At 40.3% G+C, this 23,046-nt stretch overlaps 1 protein-coding gene across 2 annotated transcripts; it reads left to right on the top strand.

Moving 5' to 3' along the window:
* Window positions 1-86: 86 nt before the first annotated feature.
* Window positions 87-21,247, top strand: LOC141009814 (CSC1-like protein 2). Of its 2 annotated transcripts, none has more exons than XM_073482528.1 (24): window positions 87-382; window positions 6,638-6,859; window positions 7,932-8,011; window positions 9,603-9,644; window positions 10,830-10,920; window positions 11,036-11,073; window positions 11,197-11,339; window positions 11,715-11,766; window positions 11,880-11,988; window positions 12,892-12,962; window positions 14,275-14,355; window positions 14,452-14,575; window positions 16,379-16,512; window positions 16,611-16,748; window positions 17,070-17,223; window positions 17,392-17,498; window positions 17,602-17,688; window positions 17,806-17,871; window positions 18,256-18,418; window positions 19,035-19,140; window positions 19,318-19,485; window positions 19,628-19,743; window positions 19,831-19,905; window positions 20,413-21,247. In XM_073482528.1, exons 2-24 carry the CDS (start codon window positions 6,662-6,664, stop codon window positions 20,590-20,592), a joined length of 2,523 nt encoding a protein of 840 aa, XP_073338629.1. In that variant the 5' UTR covers window positions 87-382; window positions 6,638-6,661; the 3' UTR covers window positions 20,593-21,247. The 2 variants fall into 2 exon arrangements, with proteins under 2 accessions (XP_073338629.1, XP_073338628.1); XM_073482527.1 differs by having other exon boundaries at window positions 295-382; window positions 9,606-9,644.
* Window positions 21,248-23,046: the final 1,799 nt, after the last annotated feature.

The following is a 23,046-nucleotide window of genomic DNA, read 5'->3' as shown; positions in this document are numbered from 1 at the left end:
AGATGTGTCGTCTCTCTATATGATCTACCTCTATGTACGTCACGCTCTAAACCTGACTGGCTGCAGCGGCTCCCGTTTGACTGGTTAGGTTAGCGATCGCTGTTCAACTGGCTGACAGGCGTATCAGCTCAGACTTGGCTATCATCTCTAACAGTTCTCCCAGACAGTCTGACTGACCGGCCCCATCTGGCTAGCTTTAGTGCTGTGTGCAGGGAAGCGCGGAGAAATATATTTTGATGCGGAAATTAGCTTACAGTCTTTAGATAGTCTCCACCTGTTATTTGCTACATCGAGGGGCTAAGTTAGCTAACGTCAACGTTACGGGTGCTAGCTCACATTAGCTAATTGTGTTGGTTTCAGCCCAGCTGCGTATCATACCAAGGTAAGTTGTTTTAATTTTGAATTAACTCTGTATTTATTAGCATTTTACTGCGACCATATGTGGTTGTTCTCCATAGTTGCGGCAGCTAAACGTTAGCTACTTCATTAAGAAACTCAATGGTTGCTGCTGTCAGAACAATAAACGAGTAAACACATTCCGTTATCATTAGCGTGAGGCTAACGTTAACTGACCGAAAGTTATCAAGCCTCAGCTACAGTAAAGGTAAAGGGTAACATGAGCTAGTTTCCGCAATCGGTGGGAGTTAGCGTTATTAAACAAAAGTAGTTAATAGTGATGTTTCTACTTTTGTTTTTAAATGGGTTACTGTTACATTCATTATTATTTAATTTGCCACACTCGAGCCACAAGATTAAGTTCGCCTGCTGGTCCTCATCAGGCACCTGAGTGTTTGTTGTTGAGTCACGGATCATATTCTGCTATTCATGATGAGGTAAAACAATGGAGAGATGTCAGGATTTTTTCAGATAATCTTCACCATTTTGAATGGATAAGATAAAGCTAGAAAATGATAATAGACAATGCAGCTATAGACCAGTAGCTTGACACACCTTTAGATAAAAAGGGGAATATCAGTCACTCAAAACATATCTCAGCTATGTTACACTAGAAGTTGAGCAATACTGTTATTGAGAGAATTTCCGGAAGGTAACAGCTGAAACTGTGCCAGGTTCACTGACATGGGTTCATCATGCACTGATTACTAATCACAGCTTGGCTGTGAGACGTAATGCTCCAAGTGTTTCCTTGAGCAGCCTATAAAAGGATAACCATGAGCTGGCTGCTAGCAGTCTTGACATTTTGTTCATGAGCCATACTGTGGTTCAGTGACATCAGTGAGTATTGATGGAAAGCCTTCCTGGAACAATGATAAATGCCCATTACAAGCTGAATGCTAAGTGTTTCCTTAAAATTGCCTGATCAGTTTGGCCAGCTGCCCTAGTCTTGAATTTATAATGACAGTGTAACAGATATTAGAAATCAGCTCCTCACGTTACACTAAGCCTCACATTCGTAAGACTGCAGCTTCACAAGTTCTGGTATTATTACTTTATAAATTACTAAAATGATCAGTTGAATAGCTGCAACTGTTTGTCTCTCAGATCTTAATTAGCTCAGGCTTCCCTTTACAATCAAAAGATGTGGTGGAATACACACCTCAGTCTTGTGAGGATAGAATTCAATTACAGTAGTTAGATTAATTTTACACAGATAATGTGTTTTATTGGATTTATACAACAGTGATTAAGACCCTATGCTGTGCTGATGATTTTAGATGGAAGCTTGTGTTCTATTTAGCTTAAAAGTCCTTTATCATATAGCATCAACTTTAATTTGCCGACCATTTGATGTTAATGTTTCCATGCTCCCTTCCCCATTGTTGACCTGAACATTTTTGACCAAGAAATGCTGAGTAAGTAGGCATGAATCTATGTCAGCAGGGGAAGAGATTTTAATAAGTAAAATTTTTTTCTCATTTCCTGTTTTTCGACTGTGTTTGGTCCTAATTTTACGTAAATGCTGTGACATGATTATGAAACCGCACTCTGACATCATCACAATCTGTGCTAATCAAAGCTCAATCACCAAACTGCGGTCAATGATTCACAGGCTAATATCAACAAGGCTGACATGTGAAAATCTGCATTATCAGCCATCAGCATTGTTGGAGAAAGTTTGATTTTGTTGTGAAGCAGAATGCACAAGGGTCCTCAGGGATTCAAAACAGTTCACATACAGTATTAATACTTTGACATGCAAGTAGAGTTGAATTACTTACGAACAAACGTATTTAGAAATGTGTAATCATTGTCATCATAGGTCAGGTATTGTTTGCACCTTCCTTTTAGGTTGTCCACTAATTCTCTGTTTTCACATTGCTGATAAGTTTATCACCAACCTTTTAGAAGGTGATAATGGATATGATGCTGTGTGTTGCGAAAAGAATGTATGCTCTGTTTATCAAAGGCTTTATGAGGTGATTGTTGTGAACCAAGGCATAAGTATCTGTCACTGAGTTGCTTTCGGTAGAAGTGAATATTTTAGGTGAAATGTTGGGGGAGGTGAAACATTTAAAGGTGACATATATTTCCTGCATTGACACACAACAGTTAATGGGAGTGGTTGGTTTTCTTCTGATTTTTGGATTATAAGAGTTCAACAAAACCAGTTAAACTTACTGTTGGCACCTCCTATGTGCCCCTCCTTTGTCAAATTAGTTTTTAGTTTTTTTTGGCTGGGAAAGCAAGATGGAGCATGTCAAGGTGGTAATTCATGATACATTGTTTTTAAGCACTGAAAAAAACCTGTTCAAATATTGAACTAATTAAGATTAAATAAATGACTCACACACTGAATGAAAACGGTGTAAACTTAAATGCACAAGGTCACGAATGACTGTGCATGCTGTTTCTGATCGTAGATGGAAAGCATTAGTGTTGTGCACTTTCAGAGGCCAATTCCTTAAAGCATTAAGATGGAGGTACAATTAACAGTAAAAATGTTTGCGTTTGTACTATTAGTATGTTGTGACCGTGCACCTGCCTCCATGGACTTGAATGAAGCACAGTATCGTATGACATTTTCATTTCATTTTTCTTTGTAGATGTTTCGCTCAGATATTGTTTGTCTTACTAAAAATAAAACCATACATATTATCCCAGGTGGACAATTAGGCAAACCACATTGTTTTGCCTGTTTTAAGCTGTAAAGCAAACAGCAGACTCACTCTAGATTGGTTTTCAGATGGACAAGTGGGAGATTTTCTCCCCCATTGCCTCCATCCCCTTGATGTTTATTTGTATTTTGAGAATGTGTGCCAGACTGATGGTACCATAGCAACTGGCATGAGGTGGAAAGGTGGCACAGTATTTCTGTGCCGCTGAGTCATGTTGTAATCACACAGTACTGTTAAAAGTTGTTTTCTAGACATTAGAATTACAAGAAAATCCCAAATTAGTTTTAGACTTTTGTCTGCATTGTTGGCTGTTCCAGCTGTTGACTCAGCTCTACTCTACCAATTCATTATAAGCCTGAAAAAGATTTTATTTCAGTGTGATTGCATTGTGTTGTCAGGTGTTCATGTTATGGTGTCCAACCGCTGTAAATTATAAGCAAACAAAAATGACATGATAATAAGACTTTAAAATTTTTTTTTATTATAAGTGGCTCTTCTTCTCAAATCTGCTTTTTTTAGAAAACAGCACCCACACTAGGATCTGCAGCACCTTTTGTGCAATTAAACTGTAAAGAATGTGTTATCATTAGATTAAAAAACAAAACAATATTTTTTCTATGTTTCGAAGCTGTGGTAATGTGAAACTGATGTGTCATTTGCCACGGTTTGTCTTTTCATTTTGTTTGATTTTTTTTTTTAACAACATAGTCCATGAAAGCGATGCTTCTCAACAGCTGACTCAACTCTTGGGCTTTGTTAGATTGAGCCTCACAGTGGGTTACAGTATGTTAAACCAAATGTTTTGCTTAAATGTTTGCATATTCCTGAATTCTGACATTTAAAGATGGATACTGTCAACATTTTAAAGACCCACTGTCACTCAAGAAGGTACACAATGCTTGAAATGTTTTCGTATTCTCCCGGCACTGACTTTGCAGACATTCAGTGGTCTTAGTGTACCATAAATAACATCTGTAACCTAGGTGTTATCATAAGATGTGTTTGAAATGTTCTTAAGTCCTTTTCAAGATGGTGTTGAATGTTAAGAAGTCTGAACTCTGGCAATGGGTCCAGGATGTGCAGCAGTGTTGTTGAAGGCACAGGGGGGTATGTTGTGTCCTCCTTGGGTTGAGACCGGTCCATTTGAACCCTGTGGTCTCTATCGGCTTATTGTTCAGCTCTGGCTGCGTCCCTCTGCACTGATGTCACAGCATTCCAGGGAGCGGATAAATGAGTTAGTGTTAGGGCAGATGAGCAGCGTCGTGAATGCTGCTGGTAATAGTGGGTCGAAGGGCACAAGTATAGCTGTGCAACTGTGCAAACACTCGCCAGCACTCACCAGAACACCTACGCGCCCTCTCCATGCCCTTCGTTCAGTCTGAGTGAAATATGACATCTTCTGAGTGTGCGAGCCTTTAGATTACGATAGGGCTATTTGCACAGGATGGAGAAGATATTATGCTTAAGTCAGAAGGACCTTTCTTTTGTTTTGTAACTCCAAGGCTTCTGTTTATATATTATATTGGGTATTTCTATTTCCTAAGCTCATGTTTATATGTCATAAGATTACTTCAGGTGGTGATTAGATGGCTAGTGTTTTTATCTAAACAGTTGTTGTGCCCTGCCTCCCATGTTTGCTTTCGAGTTTACATAATCTTTAAGCCCATTTCCTGACCAACAGCATCCCTGTCTGAGTCAATGAATGTGGACCTTTGGTATTAGGATGTCTGCTGTATCACACTTCATATTTGCTGTGTGACAGGGTAGAAGGAAGGACTATCTGGACATTTTATTTTGAAATGTTCAAAAATGAAAAGCTAAAAATATCAATAGAATTTGAAGAAGTAACAGATTTGACATTATGTCAAATCAGTCTATAGACTTATTTCCATAAAGCATTTTCATGCACATTTTGAAGGATATCACATTATTTTTATGGAAACGGCAAAATTCACAAAAAAGTTTGTACGCTTGCATGAGGTGGTTTTTGTCTTTCACGAAACACATTCAATGCGCAAAATGTTTGGTGGAAACAGATTTGCCAAATAAACTCTGACGTAGCGAACATTCAACTCACATGACTGATCAGCTGTTTCCACTGTCTGCAAAAACATGTCTGTAAGCAGTAGGCACATGTGGACCAATGAGGAGACCAAACAATTCTTCGGCCTCATCTGACATGCAAGAACAATTACAATTTGTCCTATGGAAAGTAATTCCTGAAGACCTCTCTCCATTTTGTCACCTGGTTTGTTTACCTCTAGGCTCTGTTTACATCCACCACACCTGACGTAGCCATCTAGCCTACGCCGCGTCATCCTCTGACGAAATTATGTTTTCCGTAGACTCGTTCATTCGCTAAAAACAGTTTACGGAAACAAACCAGATTCACATTTTTATTCTTCTATTTTTTGCGAACTTTCAAAAGTTTGCTTAAAATTCGCTGGACGAAGTGTAAAGAACACCAACACTCCCCTGATGCTCCAAGCCCCTAGTCTGGACAGCTAGCTGCACAGCTAACTGGGTTAACTAGCTACCAGCAGCTACAGTCAGAAGTTACTCTGATGATATGTGTTTGGTTTCGACAGGTGGCCGATTCTTTTATAATAACCCTTTAGGGTAAGGTCATTGGGGCTTTTGCTTTATTGTTGGGATCAGGGTGTTATTATTAAAATACATTTGTCATAGTACTTAATACGCCGCATACACTGTTAATGTTTTGTTAATGTTCTCCATCATAAACCTTCATGGAGCTTGTCAGGTCAATGCTTGTTTGTTGTTTCTTACTAAAATACATCAGAAACCAGAAGGAAGACATGTCAGGGTTAGACACAACTACTGTAGCTACATTAAAAGTTAAATGGACCATTGTTTTGGTCCTCTGGCACAAACATAGTCTGCATGGTTGAGTCACAGTTCTCATCAGACCCCAGTATGACTGTACATATGCAGAGGTGTAAACAGGCTCAGGCAAGCTGAGTGTTCTCAACCAGCCTAAGACAAAATGAGTGACTGCTGAAGAAAGTTGAACATCTTGCAAGCTACAAACCCAGATATGTTTTCAGGTGTTGGGACACAGAATCAGAACTAAAAACAGAGTGAATACTGGACCATTCCTAGTTGGCTATAAACCTGTCTGTAATATGATACCTGTGTTGGTCTACTGGATGGGGATAGCATAGATTTTTAACTTACTACAGTTATTTTTCTTGAACTAGAGCCAAAGTTGAACTATGTAGGGTCATTGACACATTTATTAGCCACAAATGAGGAACAAAGTGTATAAAGGGTTGAAATATTGTTTCAGTTTTTCATGCGTGTAGTCAAAGCAACAGCACATGACTAATGACACAACAGAAAATTTGAATTGCGTGGTTACCATTACCACAGAGTCTCATATGATGTCTGTTTCCAAGTAATTTCAATCTTCACTCCATTTCTCTCTTCAGCTCTGAGGAAAGGTACTTTTCAGAATCTGTCCTTGATAGACAGAGACAATGTGACCAGTTACACTCTGAGGCAATAGTAACATTCAAGTTGCAACGCTCTTGTCTTTACAGGTTGTCAACATGCTGCAGTGAGTGATGTACAGAGCATTGATATTAATAATGGCCATTGTGGGGGGGCAAGGATGCACCGGTCCAGACGGCTGCACAACGCTGCCGCCCAACACCACCTCCAGGGACTACTGTTACTCAGCCCGAATACGCAGCACAGTGCTCCAGGGCTTGCCTTTCGGCGGGGTGCCTACTGTCCTTGCCCTTGACTTTATGTGCTTCTTGGTGAGTCCCGAATCATGATGCAGTGCAAGCCCTTTAGTTTTTTTGTTTTCTTCACAACCCTCAGAATTGAGCTTAAGTTAGGGCTGGGCGATTAATTGAATTTCAATTTCGATTTCGATTTTGGCTTCCCTCGATCATGAAAACAAGATAATCGTAATAAAACGATCATTCTGCCGCACGCCGTGTCTTGTGTGGTAAATGCAGCGAACCCTTCCATCTCCACCTGTGCACTCCGCTCCGCTCCGCCCCGCCCCCGCCTGAACAGTTTCGCTTTCAGCCACGCCGGTGCGTGTTTGGAAAAAATGTGTAGAAGAAGACGGTAGAAGATGGCAGAAAGGAGCCTCTGGTCGGGAAGAAAGATAAAGCGAATTCTGTGGTGTGGAAACACTTCGGTTTCGAGGAGTCTGACTCGGAACAAACGAAGATATTGTGCAAGATAGGCACATCCACCCGGCTCCCGCAGGCATGAAGAAATAACGGATGCCGTCACATACATGATGCCAAAGACATGAGCCCTATCAACACCGTTAGCGAGCCGGGGTTCAATTAACTGATTAACACATTGAACAAGCGGTAGTATGTGTTACCATCACGTCACCATTTCAGCAGAATTGCGCTGCCTGCCCTTTATGACGAATGTCGCGGAAAAGTTGCAAGAGAAGTGTCAACAGCATTATATTTTGCCACCACAACGGACCTATGGTTTTTTATTTTTACATTACATATTATTTAATTCATTTTATTGAAATATTTTTCTTATTTATTTGCATTTTTCAGTTCAAACTTATCGTGTTAAAAGAAATACCAGAGTTAAAAGTTCAACAAATGCTTGTTCTCAAATCAATGAATAATCGTCTTTAATAATCGTGATTACAATATCAATCAAAATAATCGTGATTATGATTTTTGCCATAATCGAGCAGCCCTAGCTTAAGTACTTCCAGGAATGTGTTTTTAAATGACGAGCTCCTTCAAGAAGTTATGTAACTTTCCTACTTGTTCAGTAGGTCTCTGTGATGTAAATACAAAGAAGTACAGGTGTTGACAGTCACTGTTTATTTTGTGCTTCTAGGGACTGCTGTTTGTCTTCTCCTTCTTGAGAAAAGTAGCATGGGACTATGGGCGGCTGGCTCTGGTGACTGACGCTGACAGGTAAATAGAACACACTTTTCCAGTCTGGAAGGTCCCCTACCAAGGCCTTTTGATTTATTTGGAAAGCAATAATATGGCCAACATGCACTGATAAATCAACTGTGATTGAAATTTGATATGTTAACATCAGTCTTTTAACACATGTAACAAGTACTAAATACACAGTAGTGGTTAATAATTAATATTCTGAAGATGGCATTGTACTAAGATAACTGCTCACCAAAATTTCGTGACATGCAAAAGAATTTATCTTGCCAGAGAATTTTGGAGGACACGTTCAACTTCTTGATAATTGATCCTCGTGATGTTAGGCTAGTTGCGCATAGTTGCAGGAGAAATAAACCTGTAACATTTGCCAGATTGGACAACACTTTCTGTAGAGTCAGTGTGGCATTGATATGATTTGCCTAGAGATAGAAAGGACACTGTGGTCAATAGGGACAAAATGTACCCAACCCAGCATTAGCTTTTTTGGCAGAATGTATCAGGATTTGGTCCTTGATGGCTCTTTATGCTAGTTCTTAGGGTGGAGTTAGTTTTCCGACATTTACAAGGATGGCACTCCAGACAGGAAGTCACTGTCAGCAATTTCCCTTTCAGTAGCAGTAATGCCCTCTGAAATAGTCATGCTTTGTCACTTAGACCTGTTCACTTTGAGATAGCAATGCCAGGCAGCTGTTGGAATAAGCCTTGAAATAGAGGAAGAGGAAACAAATGTTTTGTTATTATCAATTTAAATGCTCTTTCAGATCTATTTCCCAGAATACTTTAAAAGCCACTGCCTGCATTTAAGGCCCATTGACAGTCGTTCCCCATTATCATTTGATCATATGCTGCCAGATATATCAAAAATAATTTGAGACTGATGTCTGTCGACTGATTGAATAATGGGAATACTTGTCGAAGCAGCCGAAAAGGTGCCTGTCAACAAAGACTGCTTCCACCATTTAAACTACTTCACCATGAGGTGAAACAAAAGGACTGATCAAGCTAGAGAGAGAGGGAGATCAGATAATTGCCACAGACCTCTTTGACTGTGAACCCTTGACAGTCCATGACACAGTGCTCCATCACCTACATCCCCCTGCTGTGTTTGTGTGATGTTGCAGCTTCACTATTTTTGCAGCTGCATGTGAGCAGAGAATGGGGTTGCAGCATGGTGGGAGGATGGGAGGGGGGTGGCAGCATGGGACACTTTTGTAACTGACAGGAAATGTAGTTTGTTGTCTCATGACATTGTGCTGACTTTAGATCAGCGTCTGTCTTTTGAGTTCTTGTGACATCTGAAAAGTGAATACAACCTTTCTTGGAAGCTTGTTTTATCATCGCAAACGCGGTTTAAATGATGTCCACTGTTGTTCCAGCTACACTAGCCATGACTCTCAACTAGAATAAATGAAAGGGTTGTAGGGCGTAAATTCATTTAAATGGCTGGATAATGTATACCAGAAGGAACAGAAACCTTCATTGGTATGCCTGTGGTGTTACATGCTTCCCCAGTTTGTCTCTGAACCAGCACCCTTACTGGCCAACAGGGCCTTGTGCTCTTCACTAAAGCTGAATGGCTTTGTTTTGCTTCTTTATTCACCAGAAGAATGGATCAGCGGTACAGTCGTCTGGATGATCGGGAATAGTATGTTATCTCTCCATATCAAAGCCTCACCGCCTTTTTCTTCTCTCCTCGCCCCTCTCTGTAGTTAACCTAACTCATAACTCTTGTCCACTCTGCTCAGGCCGCTGTGGGTTTCAGCCTGTTTTTCACTCTTGATGGTTAAGGTTTTTTTCCCACCTCCTCCAGGCGTTTACCAGTGCCAGGCTCCTAATTCTTCTCCCTCGCCTTGTCACTCTTGTATTTCTGCTGTTGGGTATCCCTGTCCTCTGTCACTGTCCTAATCAGATCTGTGTGTGCTAATCTGTGTATTGACCTCTTTATGAAGCACGGACTTCTTTTGTGTGAGCGCACCGCATGAGCCGCCCAGACAGGATGCTTACAGGGAGAGGTAATGCTTCCCTGTTCTGTTTTCTTGTCAAAGACAGGCCCTAACATGGTGCACCTCCAGTATATCCTGACTACTAGAGCTTAGATGAGCCATTCCAACTTCATACAGGAATGTGCGAGAGGAGGACTGACGGTGGATTATAGCCGCAGGCTCTCTCCTCATTCCATTAGAGATCTCTTAGAGCCCTGGCTGACGTCATCCTTTCATGTAGTAGTGAACACTGAACCAATGTTGGAATTCCAGCAGAACCTGGGTCCTCTTTATATTTTCCAGCTGTGTATAAATTGACCCGACATGACCTGCCCGGGCAGTACAATCAAATTTGTGTAGAACATACAATACGGCCATGGGGCTGTTTTATGTCTGGGGAGGACCTCGTGTTCTGCTGGACACACTCCGTAAATCTGGTTCCTCATGATCATTGGGTTTCCTTTGTTTCCTCTGTGAATGTTCTCTTTTTTAGAGCTTTCTAACCACTTATCACAACCTTTCCTCTCACAGTGATGGTGTACTCAACCTGTGTAAAGTAGGCTCCTTATTCCCAATGCTGCATGAAATGTGGCTGCAGAGATTGTTCCTGTGGTTGACTGGTTTACCAAGCTAAATCCTGTGATCAGCCCACACAGGATGAGCAGGGCTGAATCTCTGCAGTCCATTTCAGAGCACGCGTGTTTGTGTGTGTGTTCTGTGTTGTCAACTTTTCCATGCTGTTGGTAATCCCACCGTCCTAAGACACAAATAACTAACACCCCCATAAGGTACCTGGTGATGTTGTGTAACATCATGTAAATGCTATGTGTTGTGTTTTTTGCATACAGTGTGGCCTCTGCCATGACATCAGAGACACCAGAACGCTATGAGCGCCTCACCTCAGTTTCTAGCTCTGTGGACATTGATCAGAGAGACACAGTACGTATACCATTGTTCTCACAGGGTAGAATATAGTGTCTTATCTAGGATATACTGTGTATTGCACGTGATAACTAGTACAACACCTTCAGTTCTCTGCTCTCTTCTGTTTTAGGGCTTCTGCTCCTGGCTTACTGCCATCTTCCGCATCAAGTGAGTCAACCTTGTCACAGCATGTTGGAAATAAGAAACACAGGAGGAATGCTGATTAAACTGGATCTGTATTTTTGTCTCTGTTTTGAATTTGTCGACTTTGTTGGTGTGTTCTCTCTGTAGGGACGAGGAGATAAGGGAGAAGTGTGGCGAGGATGCAGTTCATTACCTGTCCTTTCAACGCCACATCATTGGCCTGCTGGTAGTGGTGGGCGTGCTCTCTGTGGGCATCATCTTGCCCGTGAACTTCTCGGGAAACCTACTTGGTGAGTCGATTGGAACCAGGTGATGCTGCCTTGTCACAATTATGTTTGTTTTGCTATTCTTTGTTTTGTTTCTCTCTTCTTCTTTTACCTCACTTTGTCCTTTTTCTTTCTTACAACTAAAACTGCCCCCTCATGAACAAACTTTTGCAACCTTTTCTTGCATGTAGGCCTGAAAATTATAAATCTTACAAGACATATACAAAGATGTTTAACCTACAGTAGCATGCTTTTATGCATGTAAAATAAAAGAAAAACGCCAAGTAAATATGTTGAATGAATTATACTTGGATTTTGAGACATTTGAAGACGTGTGGACCAAAGTAAGCTTCAAAGGACTCAAGGTAATCGTCTTGTTTCTTTTCATTTCTTTGACAGAAAACAATGCCTATAGTTTTGGGCGAACCACTATAGCAAATTTGAATGCAAAGTGAGTAATTCTTATATTGTCACTATATTATATACTCTACTCTTTGAAGCCTTATGTTGAGTCTTCACTTTGTAATGCTGTCACTAAATCCCATTTGTGTTTTATTTCCCCAGTAATGCACTACTGTGGCTGCACACCACCTTTGCATTTCTCTACCTGTTACTGACGGTGTACAGCATGAGACGGCACACTTCCAAGATGCACTACAAGGAGGATGACCTGGTAGGTGGCATGGTTTCAGAAAAGGGCTGCTTTTTAGAACCAACCACATGTTTGTTTATACAAACTTCCTGGTAGAAAACTCCTGCTTCATATGCTAGCTTACATACAATACAATTATCTTTTGTCAAGGTCATAAGGTTAATTTATTTGTCATTTAACAACCACCAAATGGACTTTGAGTCCTTTTTATGCGACATAACAGAAAACGAAACAAAAAAACAAGAACAAACAACTTCACTGTTTTTTGGATACTTGTGTATCTTTTGCCAGATGGCAGCAGGGCCCACAGGGTGGGTGTTGTCTTTTAGTATCCTTTTTGGCCACAGACTATAGAAAATGACAGTTGGAGTTTACCCAAAACTAGCAGTTGGTCTAAGATGTTGATGTCGAGTAGATATCAAAGATGCTAGCACAGTACATAAAATATGTGATATGTGAAATCGGGATTTTTTTTTCCAGATGTCATTTTTAACATTTAAAGATTTATCTATACACACGGTCATCAGATTTTCTGACATTTTTGCTATATTTTATGTACTGTGTGCCTTGCTAGTAACTTTGATGAACCAAATCAACCCAACAGCGCATCTTACTGCGTCACTGCTAATTTCGGGTAAACTCAAGCTGTCTGTAGCCCAATAGGTAAATTATTTCTCCAACCTAAATTTAGTGAAGTGTTTTTATTATATGAATGTGTCAAACATGTGTTTTAGTTGAATGAGATGTATAAACTCTGAAATAACATCATGAAAAAAGAAAATTGAAATGCATGTAAATGCTATGTGAGGCAGGGATTTTCTACCCAGAATTTATTGTAAACACACATTGTTACTGGTTCCACACACTCTCTACACACACAGGTCTGAATTTTGTTGGTAACCTTCTGTCTTCATTTCCGTGCAGGTGAAACGCACTTTATTTGTCAATGGAATCTCCAAATACGCAGAGGAGTCGGAGATAAAGCAACACTTTGAGTAAGCACTCTTGCATCCTGGCGCTACACTTAATATCTCACAATGCTCAAATCTGTCTGCTCATAAAAATGATAAACTGCTCTGTCGATGCGGCAGTGAGCTGTGCGGTAACTGTATTAAGGTGTATGAGAGCCATGCCCTTTCCTGTTAAAAGTAGCTGTCTTGTCCTGGCCCATATGGCTGGGATCAGACAATGACAGGCCTATATGTGTAATTGTCCATAATAGAAGCCAGATGAGCAGGGTCATGCAAGTCATGTGTCAAGATGACTGAGGGGGGCTGTTTGGTTCAACTCCTACGCAGCCTAATAGTATTAACCAAAATCTTCTCTTTGCTCCTGTACTGCAAAAAAGCAGTACAGAAAACTTGCTAAGTTAACGCTTTATTGCAGTTATTTCATTGTTAACAACAATGAAATGGTTTATGAATCATTTAGTAAGCAATTTTAAAGGTTTAGTAACATCAGTTGAGACTATACTTTTGCTCGATAAATGGTTTATAAAGCATTAAATTGTTTGTTAACAGTGAAGTCACTATTAACTAAAGTATAATTATCCGTACATTTACATTAGAGGTCATATTATGCTAATTCTCAGGTTCATACTTTTATTTGGGGGTCCTAGTAGAATAAGTTTACATACTTTAATTTTCAAAAAACACATACTTTTTCTCATATGGTGCATTGCTGCAGCTTCCCTTTTAACATTGTGTCTTGAACGCTCTGTTTTAGCTACAGAGTGAGACATCTCGCCTTCAGTCTTTGGTCAGAGCTGCACATGTGCATTACTTAACGGTCTGGTTGTAGCCAATCAGAGGCAGAGTAGGGCGGGTCATGACGAGCAAGGTAGTGTGATCTGAAATAACACCACTACAGCAGTAAAAACTGTACGTCTGCTGACTGACTGAATTGTATATATTTTATTATAAATATATAAAAATATATATTTATATAAGGCCTGTTATATAGTGACACACATAAGTTACGGTAGTAAAGGCTCGACTCAAACCAGGCGTTTCAGGCGGTGCAGGAGCAGTGTTTTCTGTGGGAAAGCCCCTTTGGCGTGGGATTTGGGCTTTTTCACTTTGCAGACCTTTTACATGCACAAAAATGCTACATAACACAATAAAGGAAAGGCAAAAACCCAAAAAGCACAATATGACCTCTTTTCAATGATGGTTATTATAAAGTGAATATTATTTGATTATTATATCGTAAAGAAACATCATCGAGTGTATAATACTGTATGTCTACAGTACATTTGTACTTTATAAACTTACCTTGACTTTCTTCCTCCCTGCCCTTCTATCACAGGCATGCGTATGAAAACTGCGTTGTACTGGAAGCTCGTATCTGTTACAATGTGGCCAGGTTGATGTCTCTCAACTCTGAGAGGTAAGTGTTCTTACCAAAAGGGCGCGAGTGTGTGTCTGTGTTTGGGGTGTACTCGTGAAGTGTCTCAGTCTGACACAGCTGATGTTTTGCATGCAGGAAGAAGACAGAGCGCAGCAAGAAATTCTTCCTTGACCTCCACAGCAAGGAGCACACTCCTACCATGATCAATCCAAAACCCTGTGGACACCTTTGCTGCTGCGTCATCAAAGGCTGCGAGCAGGTCAGACTAACATATCTACATAGCTTTATCTCAAAACATCACACTGCTGAAACTTGTTTGTTAGCATATTTGATTCTACAGTCCAGTTATCGATTCATGTGGGGAATCTGTGTTAAGTAGGAAACGACTTCATAAACAATGTAACATGCTGGTACCTGCTCATAGAAAAGCCACCAAACCACATATTTTCAGATCATTGGTAGAGGATATTGTAGCCTGTATTTTTGTTTTAGTCACAATGCTAATTGTGCTGACTGTGACACATATTGCTGCACTGTACGGTTGTATTTTCATTATGAAAAATGAAAAAAAGGAAGAAAAAAGCCAGCTTTGTGTAGATTGATTTAAAATCATGTGACATGCTAAAAAGTTGGATAAGGAAAACAGATTAGCGTAAATATGGCGACCACATGAATGGAGGAATTTTGGGATTCCCTTTGATGAAACCAAATTGGCCATAACTCTCTTATTAGAAAATGGAAGCGCAACCTTACATCTTTTTATAGCACATGTTTTCTAATGTCATAGTCTTGTGTGTCTTTTATTTTTTATTTGATTTATAAATTGATCTGCAAAGCACATGGACTACTTAATCAGTCCCTCCAGAAAACACGATTATGCGATCGCATAATTAAACGCATAATCAGCCAAAGTCCGCACATTTATGCGGGGGCCGCATTTTTTCAAAGACGCTGCACTTTGGCCGCATGAATCGCTGATTTCCGCGCAAAATGCGTGAAATATGCGGGGCTTGCATGATTTCATAATCCCTGCATTTTTGTTGCAAAAAAGTCACATATATCTTCGCAGAAAGTTGAAAAATGTTGCGTTTACTTCACACAAGAGCAGCCATTTTCCTCCTGTTGCCTTGGAAACGTTATGAAGTGACATCATCGGAAAGCTGAGAACTTAATTATTCCCAGCACTTTCTGTGATGTAGTATGCTTGCTTATCATAGGAAGTCATTAGAAATGACTCTTTACATTAAGGTAGTAGCCTAGTGAGCCTAGTAACAGAGTGCTGGGGGAATCACTTTTTTTTTTCTTATTCATCAAACTGCAGTTTTTGCAAGTTCCCGCAATTTTTGCAAATTCCCGCAATTTCATCACATAAAATTGCATAAATATCCCGCATATTCCATCACATTTTTTAAGAAAACGTGCCGCATAATGATTTTTGCCCGCAACAATCATAAAAAAACTGCGCATTTTTTTGGAAGGACTGCTTAATCTTCATTTAACCAGGAAAGTCTCATTGAGATTAAAAATATCTTTTTCACAAGAGTCCTGGCCAAGACAGGCAGCAGCACAGTTACACGGTTGCAGACAAAAAACAAACATAGAAAACATTAAACAATATAACAAGATACCAAATTGCTAAGATCAAAACATTCATGGACATCCAAAACATCTACAGCCACATGTCTTTTATTCAAAGTAAAAGGGCCCCACAGTGTGAAAAAATATGTAATATTTCTGCATTAAAAAGTATAAAAAAATGACTAGGCCTTTGTTTAATATTTTGTTGCATTGTGTATTTACATTATCGTGAACATTTCTGCCTGACTCATTGTTGATCAGCAATGGGGGCTGTTAAAAAATGAAGACAACTCCCATCATGCCACTGTACTTGGGTCTTTTGTTTTTGATTTAGAGACCCCTAGCGACAGAAATTACATGCTGTGTGTTTAACCTTGCGTATGAAGTGACTTTCACTATCACTGCAATGTAAGATAATGGCACTTAGGATTGAACTAAAGACAAACACCACAGTTTGTGACTTTAATTTCTGTGTCGTTCACAGGAAGAGGCTGTGAGCTACTACACCAAACTGGAGGCACAACTAAGAGATGAATACAGAAAGGAGAGAGAAAAGGTTAACAGGAAGCCCTTAGGAATGGCCTTTGTCACCTTCCAGAATGAGTCCATAACTGCCATGTAAGAACATTTCCATGTGGTTATATCTGTGAATGTGTTTCTGTGACAGTGGTGTTGAAATTATGTCTGTTCTTTGTTTGGGTGGATGTTTCTTTCAGAATCTTGAAAGATTTCAATGCTTGCAAGTGTCAGGGCTGTCAGTGTCGTCGGGAGCCCAAGTGCTCTCAATTCAGCGCCAAGCTCCACACACACAACTGGACTGTCAGCTACGCCCCTGATCCACAAAATGTCTACTGGTAAGAACACATTCAGCTCAAATGTTCTGTCGACAAACTGGGCTGCATTTATTTTATATTTTTATTCATTATATAACTGCACCATTTGAAAAGGGTGGTTACATTTGGCAGAATAAATGTACTAAATCTCAGATACCCCAAGGGAATTCTACAAACACAGACTTGTTCATTTTTAGTGCTCTCAATATTACGCTGTACTTTCTCACTCCAGATGACAAACTGGTTTTTGAGCTGTAGTATCAGTTTACTGGCCAGCTGTGTCCATAACTGCGGGTCTTGGCCTAGTGTCAATCTAACCGCTACATAACCTTTATCCCACAGGGAGCATCTGTCAGTGGGAGGAGTCTCCTGGTGGCTCCGCTGCCTTGTCGTCAACATTGTCCTCTTCCTCCTCCTCTTCTTCCTCACCACCCCAGCCATCATCATCTCCACCATGGACAAGTTCAATGTTACCAAACCAGTGGAGTACCTAAATGTGAGTGTTGAACAAAGCTGCTTTGTGTCTAATTTCAGCTGTGCGGTCAGTTCAGGCCTCTTTATTGTTGCCATACCAAGTTCCTACGAGTCAGCATGCAGTTGCAAAGGCATAGGACTTCACTTCTCCATTTCCTGACACAACATGTCTCTCTTATCTGTCCTCCAGAATCCAATCGTCACCCAGTTCTTCCCCACCCTTCTTCTATGGTCCTTCTCCGCATTACTTCCCACCATTGTCTACTACTCTGCCTTCCTCGAAGCCCACTGGACCCGGTATGATTCAGACATTCATTTTGTCTTTATTCCCATTTGAGGTTGGTTGTGTGTGTTCTGTCTGTTTTGTTAACATGTGTGAATATTTCCTTTGTCCTTACAGGTCAGGAGAGAACAGGACCACAATGCATAAATGCTACACATTCTTGATCTTCATGGTCTTGTTGCTGCCCTCCCTAGGACTCAGCAGGTAAAGGATGTTTTTTATTCTACGCTGCCACCCAATGAAATGTAAAGCTATACCGTCTCTCATTTTTGTCAGCCTAAATACCTGAGTTGATTCCTTTCTTTCCTTGTATTTTTGCAGTTTGGATGTTTTCTTCCGCTGGCTTTTTGACAAAAGATTCTTGGCAGATGCTAAAGTCAGATTTGAGTAAGTAGCATCATTTTATGGGCGTGTTCATACAATGCTGTAGCACTTGGAACAAAACAGAACAGCATGAAATATGTTGACCCCAAAGGGTAGGGTGTATTTGGTTAATTTAAGCATTGTTTATTGTATATTGTTATTTGTGATGTTACTGTTTTTGTTAGCGTTAGCATTCTTGCTAAATCCAGCACGTTAACATTGTGCATTTTTATACTGGTGTTCATGAACGTGCTTTGTTCCCAGTCAAATAAAAAGATTAATAAAATAAATAAAACAGCCCAATTTAGTATTATAACAAGTTTAAATGTATTCTGAAATAATTATAAAGACTAATGCAATCATTCAGCATTAACAAATGTGAGACTGACTTCCTTCTTTGCGCTTTAGGTGTGTGTTCCTTCCTGACAACGGAGCCTTCTTTGTGAACTATGTCATTGCGTCTGCATTCATCGGTAATGCCATGGACCTGCTGAGGATTCCCGGTCTACTTATGTACATGATCCGCCTCTGCTTGGCTCGCTCTGCAGCAGAGAGGAGGAATGTCAAGAGGGTTAGTGTCTCCTACATACCAAGCTGAAATCACTTATCGGTCTTAGAATCAGAAAATAGTTTACTATAAGAATTTACAGGGTTTCTATGCAGTATGGAAATTGATTTAAGTCACTTCCAGGTCTGAATAAGTATGGAAAAAAGAAAAGAAGGTATGGAAATATTTATGTTTTTAGACCATTGCCCCTATTCTGTTTTCTAAAATATAAAATTAAGAATCTCTATCTCTCCAATCTCTCCCATTGGCTGTCCCCCCTGTTACAGTTTAACAAACTGCCTTCTGAATATCTTTGAATTTTATATTCTGTATATGTTGCACTAGAAATAAGCACATCTTAAGCTTGTCTGAACTTTTATGAGTTATGCCGTGATGTAATTATCAGAGAAGTAAACAGACTACATCTTTTCTGCGTAAGGATAGTTAGTTTACTTCCTCTTTGGACAGAGGTGTTTGACAGGAATATGGACTGGCAACTTATTTGGCAACATAATAGCATGTGTAGGGAGAATGTAACATACACGTAAATACATTAAATACATTCATTTCTATAAATATCTAGCTGTTTTTCCTCACAGTGTAGGATTTTCTTTACAGTCCTGTCATTGTGTCTTCATAGCACCAAGCCTATGAGTTCCAGTTCGGGGCAGCCTACGCCTGGATGATGTGTGTCTTCACCGTGGTCATGACCTACAGCATAACCTGCCCAATCATCGTCCCTTTCGGTGAGCTCCTCTGGGCTGCTGCTGTTTCACATCACAATAACGTGCTGATTAAATGACTGCAGAATAAACACACAGAGGGCAGGGAGCAGTCAGTGGTTCTGTTCTTTACACAGGAGCTTATCAGCAGGTGTAATTGGATTACGTCCACTAATTGTTTTATCTCCCGTCTCTATGCAGGGCTGATGTACATGCTGCTGAAACACCTAGCGGACAGGTACAACATGTACTACGCTTATCTGCCATCCAAACTGGACAAAAAGATCCATTCTGGAGCTGTCAACCAAGTGGTGGCCGCTCCTATTCTCTGTCTGTTTTGGCTTCTGTTCTTCTCCACTGTTCGCTCGGGTAAGACAAGGGCTCCATCTACAGGCCACTAATGTCCTGACACACGGCCAAACTTAATTACAGTGAATCTGCCACTTTGGTCTGGAGCATTATGAAGTACAAGCACCTGTTACACAAATGTCCCTCCACTTTCCTCCCCCAGGGTTTTCAGCTGCAACATCCATGTTCACATTTGTAGTTTTGATCATCACAATCATCATCTGCCTCTCTCACGTCTGCTTCGGACATTTTAAATATCTCAGTGCTCACAACTACAAGGTAACAACATGTTTTCTAAATTCGGCACGATTACAGATCAACATTATATTCAGCTGCTCGTGTTAAATGCACGTTTTTTTGTCCCAGATCGACACCCAGGATGTGGACGGGGGGCCAGAGAATGGGCGTCCAGTCTGCGCGTCTGCCGCCAACAAGGCAGCAGTATGTATTCATTCATGTTTATTTTATATCAGTGTGAGGCTGAAGATTCAAACATTGGACAGAAAATCAGTTGGCAATGTAAATCTGTTGCTCAGTAACTTTGGACTTATAATTCTGTTTGCCATGTGTAAAAATTCCTTTAAAAGGTTAAAATGATGTGTACATTTTCATTTTATCCTGCAAAAATTGCAAAAAAAATTTAGTATGCATGGAAGATTTTTTTTATCTTGTTAAAATAGATTTTGAATTTCCAATGTTGGTATTAAGAATTCAAATTACTCGCTCAGTGTCCATTAGTTGTATCTCATGAATGTTTTCTTCATATAATGGAATATGTTGTGAGAAAAATAGTAACAGGGCCAAATTCACAATTTTCTTTAAATGGCTAGAAAAAAAAAGCAAATATGCAGGACCTGTAAAAACAATGTTTTGTTGTAAAGAGAACGTATTCTTAAACATAATGCAGTTGTCAGACTTTAATATTCCTTTTCATTTTCTCCCCTACAGCAAATGTACATTGCTGAGGTACTTCAAGACCCAAATTCGGAGGAGGCTGGCTCAGGCAGCGGTGACGACGACGGCCAGGGGTCCTCGCAGGACGAGGAAATAATCAATGTTGAAAATGGCCTGAATGAGGACTTCCGGTCTGGTGAGGAGAGCCTCATTGATAATGAAGTGCGGCACTGATACCGCCTGGAACAGAAACGAAAAATCCCCTAAGTTTAACTTGAGGAGTGCACTGAATATGTGAATTAAACCAGGAACTGAACCAACAGTTCTCCAAAGCATCTCAACCTTTGTGGAGGGACTTTACACTAACATAAGCACACTGTCTACTAAGGATTAAATGGATTGTCGCTCAAGGACTCCACACTGGGTCTCACCAAACAACGTCTTCTGCCTGTGAACCTGCGGAGGGAATCTACTCCGACAGTGCAAGGGCAGCAACATCGTTCTGCCCCGATATATCCGAGGCACACCCCAAAACACTGCACATGGACCCATGAAAGAAAGACACTAATGCACAAATGAAGAATATTTTGCCTTGTTATGTTAGGGGGACGATATTCTGTCTGTATCTCTTAACATTATTGCACTTGAAAGAGAGGACCTGTCCTACAAGCTCGAGTTTCATTGAGGTACTGTAGTACAGCATGCCTTCATGTTCAAACGGTGGAGATGTTTTCCGGTAACCCTTTGCCAGTATCTCAAATTGTCTGCACTACTGTAGATGCTTCCCCTGAATAAGCAGCTGGCGTGTGTGAGAGGAGAACAACCAGAAGGCTCTTCTGTGCAGATGTGACAGTCTCTAAATGGTTCTTCCAATTCCATAGAAGCCTTTTAAAAAAGAAAAGAGAAAAGAAAAAAATCATTGCTACTAACACTCCTGGACGCTTTGACACTGTACAGCTACAAAACTCTGGATTTGTAAAAACGCCTTTTTTGACATGGTATTTATTTGTAGGCATTTAATTTAAATGCTATCAAGCTTGATACATCCCTAAACTGTGGAAGAAGATATTTCATATCTTGGCACACTACATTGAGAATGATCTTTTTGGTGTTCAGTCTCTGAGCCTTTGTTGGGACTTGCTGCTACTGATGCTGCCCCCAGCAGGAGGAAATCCTTGCACGGCTGCTGCAGGAGGACAGAAGGCCCGGAGCCTGCTGATCCTTTTGTGTTGCTCAGAGGATGGAGAGAGAAAAAGGCCTTTTGGGGTTTTTTCTGGGTTAGTTTCAGATGATACTCATTGTGACTGGTTCTCTTTATTCGTTGTTGTCATGTATATCTTTTTGTCCATGTGTTTACGTCTTTATTTAGAGATTTTGAAATTAGCTTTCAGTTTAGGTGGCTACTGATAGTTTTACCAATGAGCTAATCTATATGTTGTCACTCTGTCAGGTCCTTTTCAATGTTAGCTTTTATATAGACACTTCATCGTGAAGGCAGATATTGTAGGTTCCAGTGGTCATTGAGCATTGTTACAGTTTGCCATTTTCCAGGAATCAGAGTTGTAGATTGTTTAACTTAAAGGTGCAATATGTTTAAGATAAGATTTTAGTTGAACACATATAAATGAGCTAAAATTATCAACAGAATGTGAAGAAATAACAGTTTTGACGTTATGATGTCTATGTATTGTGTTGCAGAGATATCTAGTGAAGTTAGTGTGCCAACCAGCTAGCCCCGGCCTGTCCCGGTCCAAAGCTCCTGTGTTAGTGGTGTCAACACTAGCACTCTGAGCTCCCATTCAGGACTGCTAGCTGCATGGCTAACTGAGCTAACTAGCTAACAGCAACTACATTTAGCAGCAGTTAGCGGTTGTTCTTACATATTGCACCTTTACTTTGCGCAGTTTTGGTGATAACATATCAAATTTTGGCGAGGCCACTCAAGCGTTACACCAATGAATGAGGTCCAGGTCTTTTTACCATTCTACTCATTTTCAAACCTTAACTTTATGCAATTGAATACTGCAATGACCCCTCCCCTCATTGAAAGAAATGTAAGATATATTAATAATTTTGCATCTCGAGTTGTTGTGAAGTAACGCGTATCGCCCCTAAATTTTACGTTCCATTTGCAGATGGAGTTACCAGCTTTGTGAGGCCTCTACTGCAGCAATAGTAGTGCACTACAACTCTATACAGATTACATGGTTAAAGGGGCTCTGTGGAACTTCTGTGTTGTGCTGGAAGCGGGTCATTAGTTTATGTTCGCAGGCTCCATTTCTAAACTAACGTTACGTTACAGCTACTGATGCTTTCTGTTAGCTGTTAGTAAGGGACGAGGCACTGGAGAACATGTGTAAAGTCTAATTTTTCGCATCACATTACTCTCCGCTTACATCTGGCCAATAAAAAAGTTGTTAACACATGCAAATTGCTACAAATTGTTCCATAGAGCCCCTTTAACCTATCCCTGATCTGCCTCAGCCATATTAAGCAGCTTCTTTTCAGGTATCAGGAAGACAAAAATACATATGTTAACATAAAATGATAATGTGAAACGCAGTGCCCAATTATGACATTACTCAGGATTTGTCAGGCTTCTTGTTTCTGTCATTTCATTTCTCCCTTAGTCAAGCCGACACTATGAGCTACCCCATTAAACATAAAGAAGACTGTTGGTAAAGCAAA

This window comes from Pagrus major, chromosome 15 (assembly GCF_040436345.1).
Source record: "Pagrus major chromosome 15, Pma_NU_1.0".
NCBI classification, from domain to species: Eukaryota; Metazoa; Chordata; class Actinopteri; order Spariformes; family Sparidae; genus Pagrus; species Pagrus major.
This window is presented reverse-complemented; position numbering and strand designations above follow the sequence as displayed.

Excerpts from the sequence above, each read along its gene's own strand:
- LOC141009814 (XM_073482528.1), top strand. The coding sequence starts at position 6,662 with ATGTACAGAGCATTGATATTAATAATGGCCATTGTGGGGGGGCAAGGA. Across the intron at positions 10,921-11,035 it reads ACATTGATCAGAGAGACACA|GGCTTCTGCTCCTGGCTTAC; the intron begins GTACGTATACCA and ends CTTCTGTTTTAG. Across the intron at positions 11,989-12,891 it reads ACTACAAGGAGGATGACCTG|GTGAAACGCACTTTATTTGT; the intron begins GTAGGTGGCATG and ends ATTTCCGTGCAG.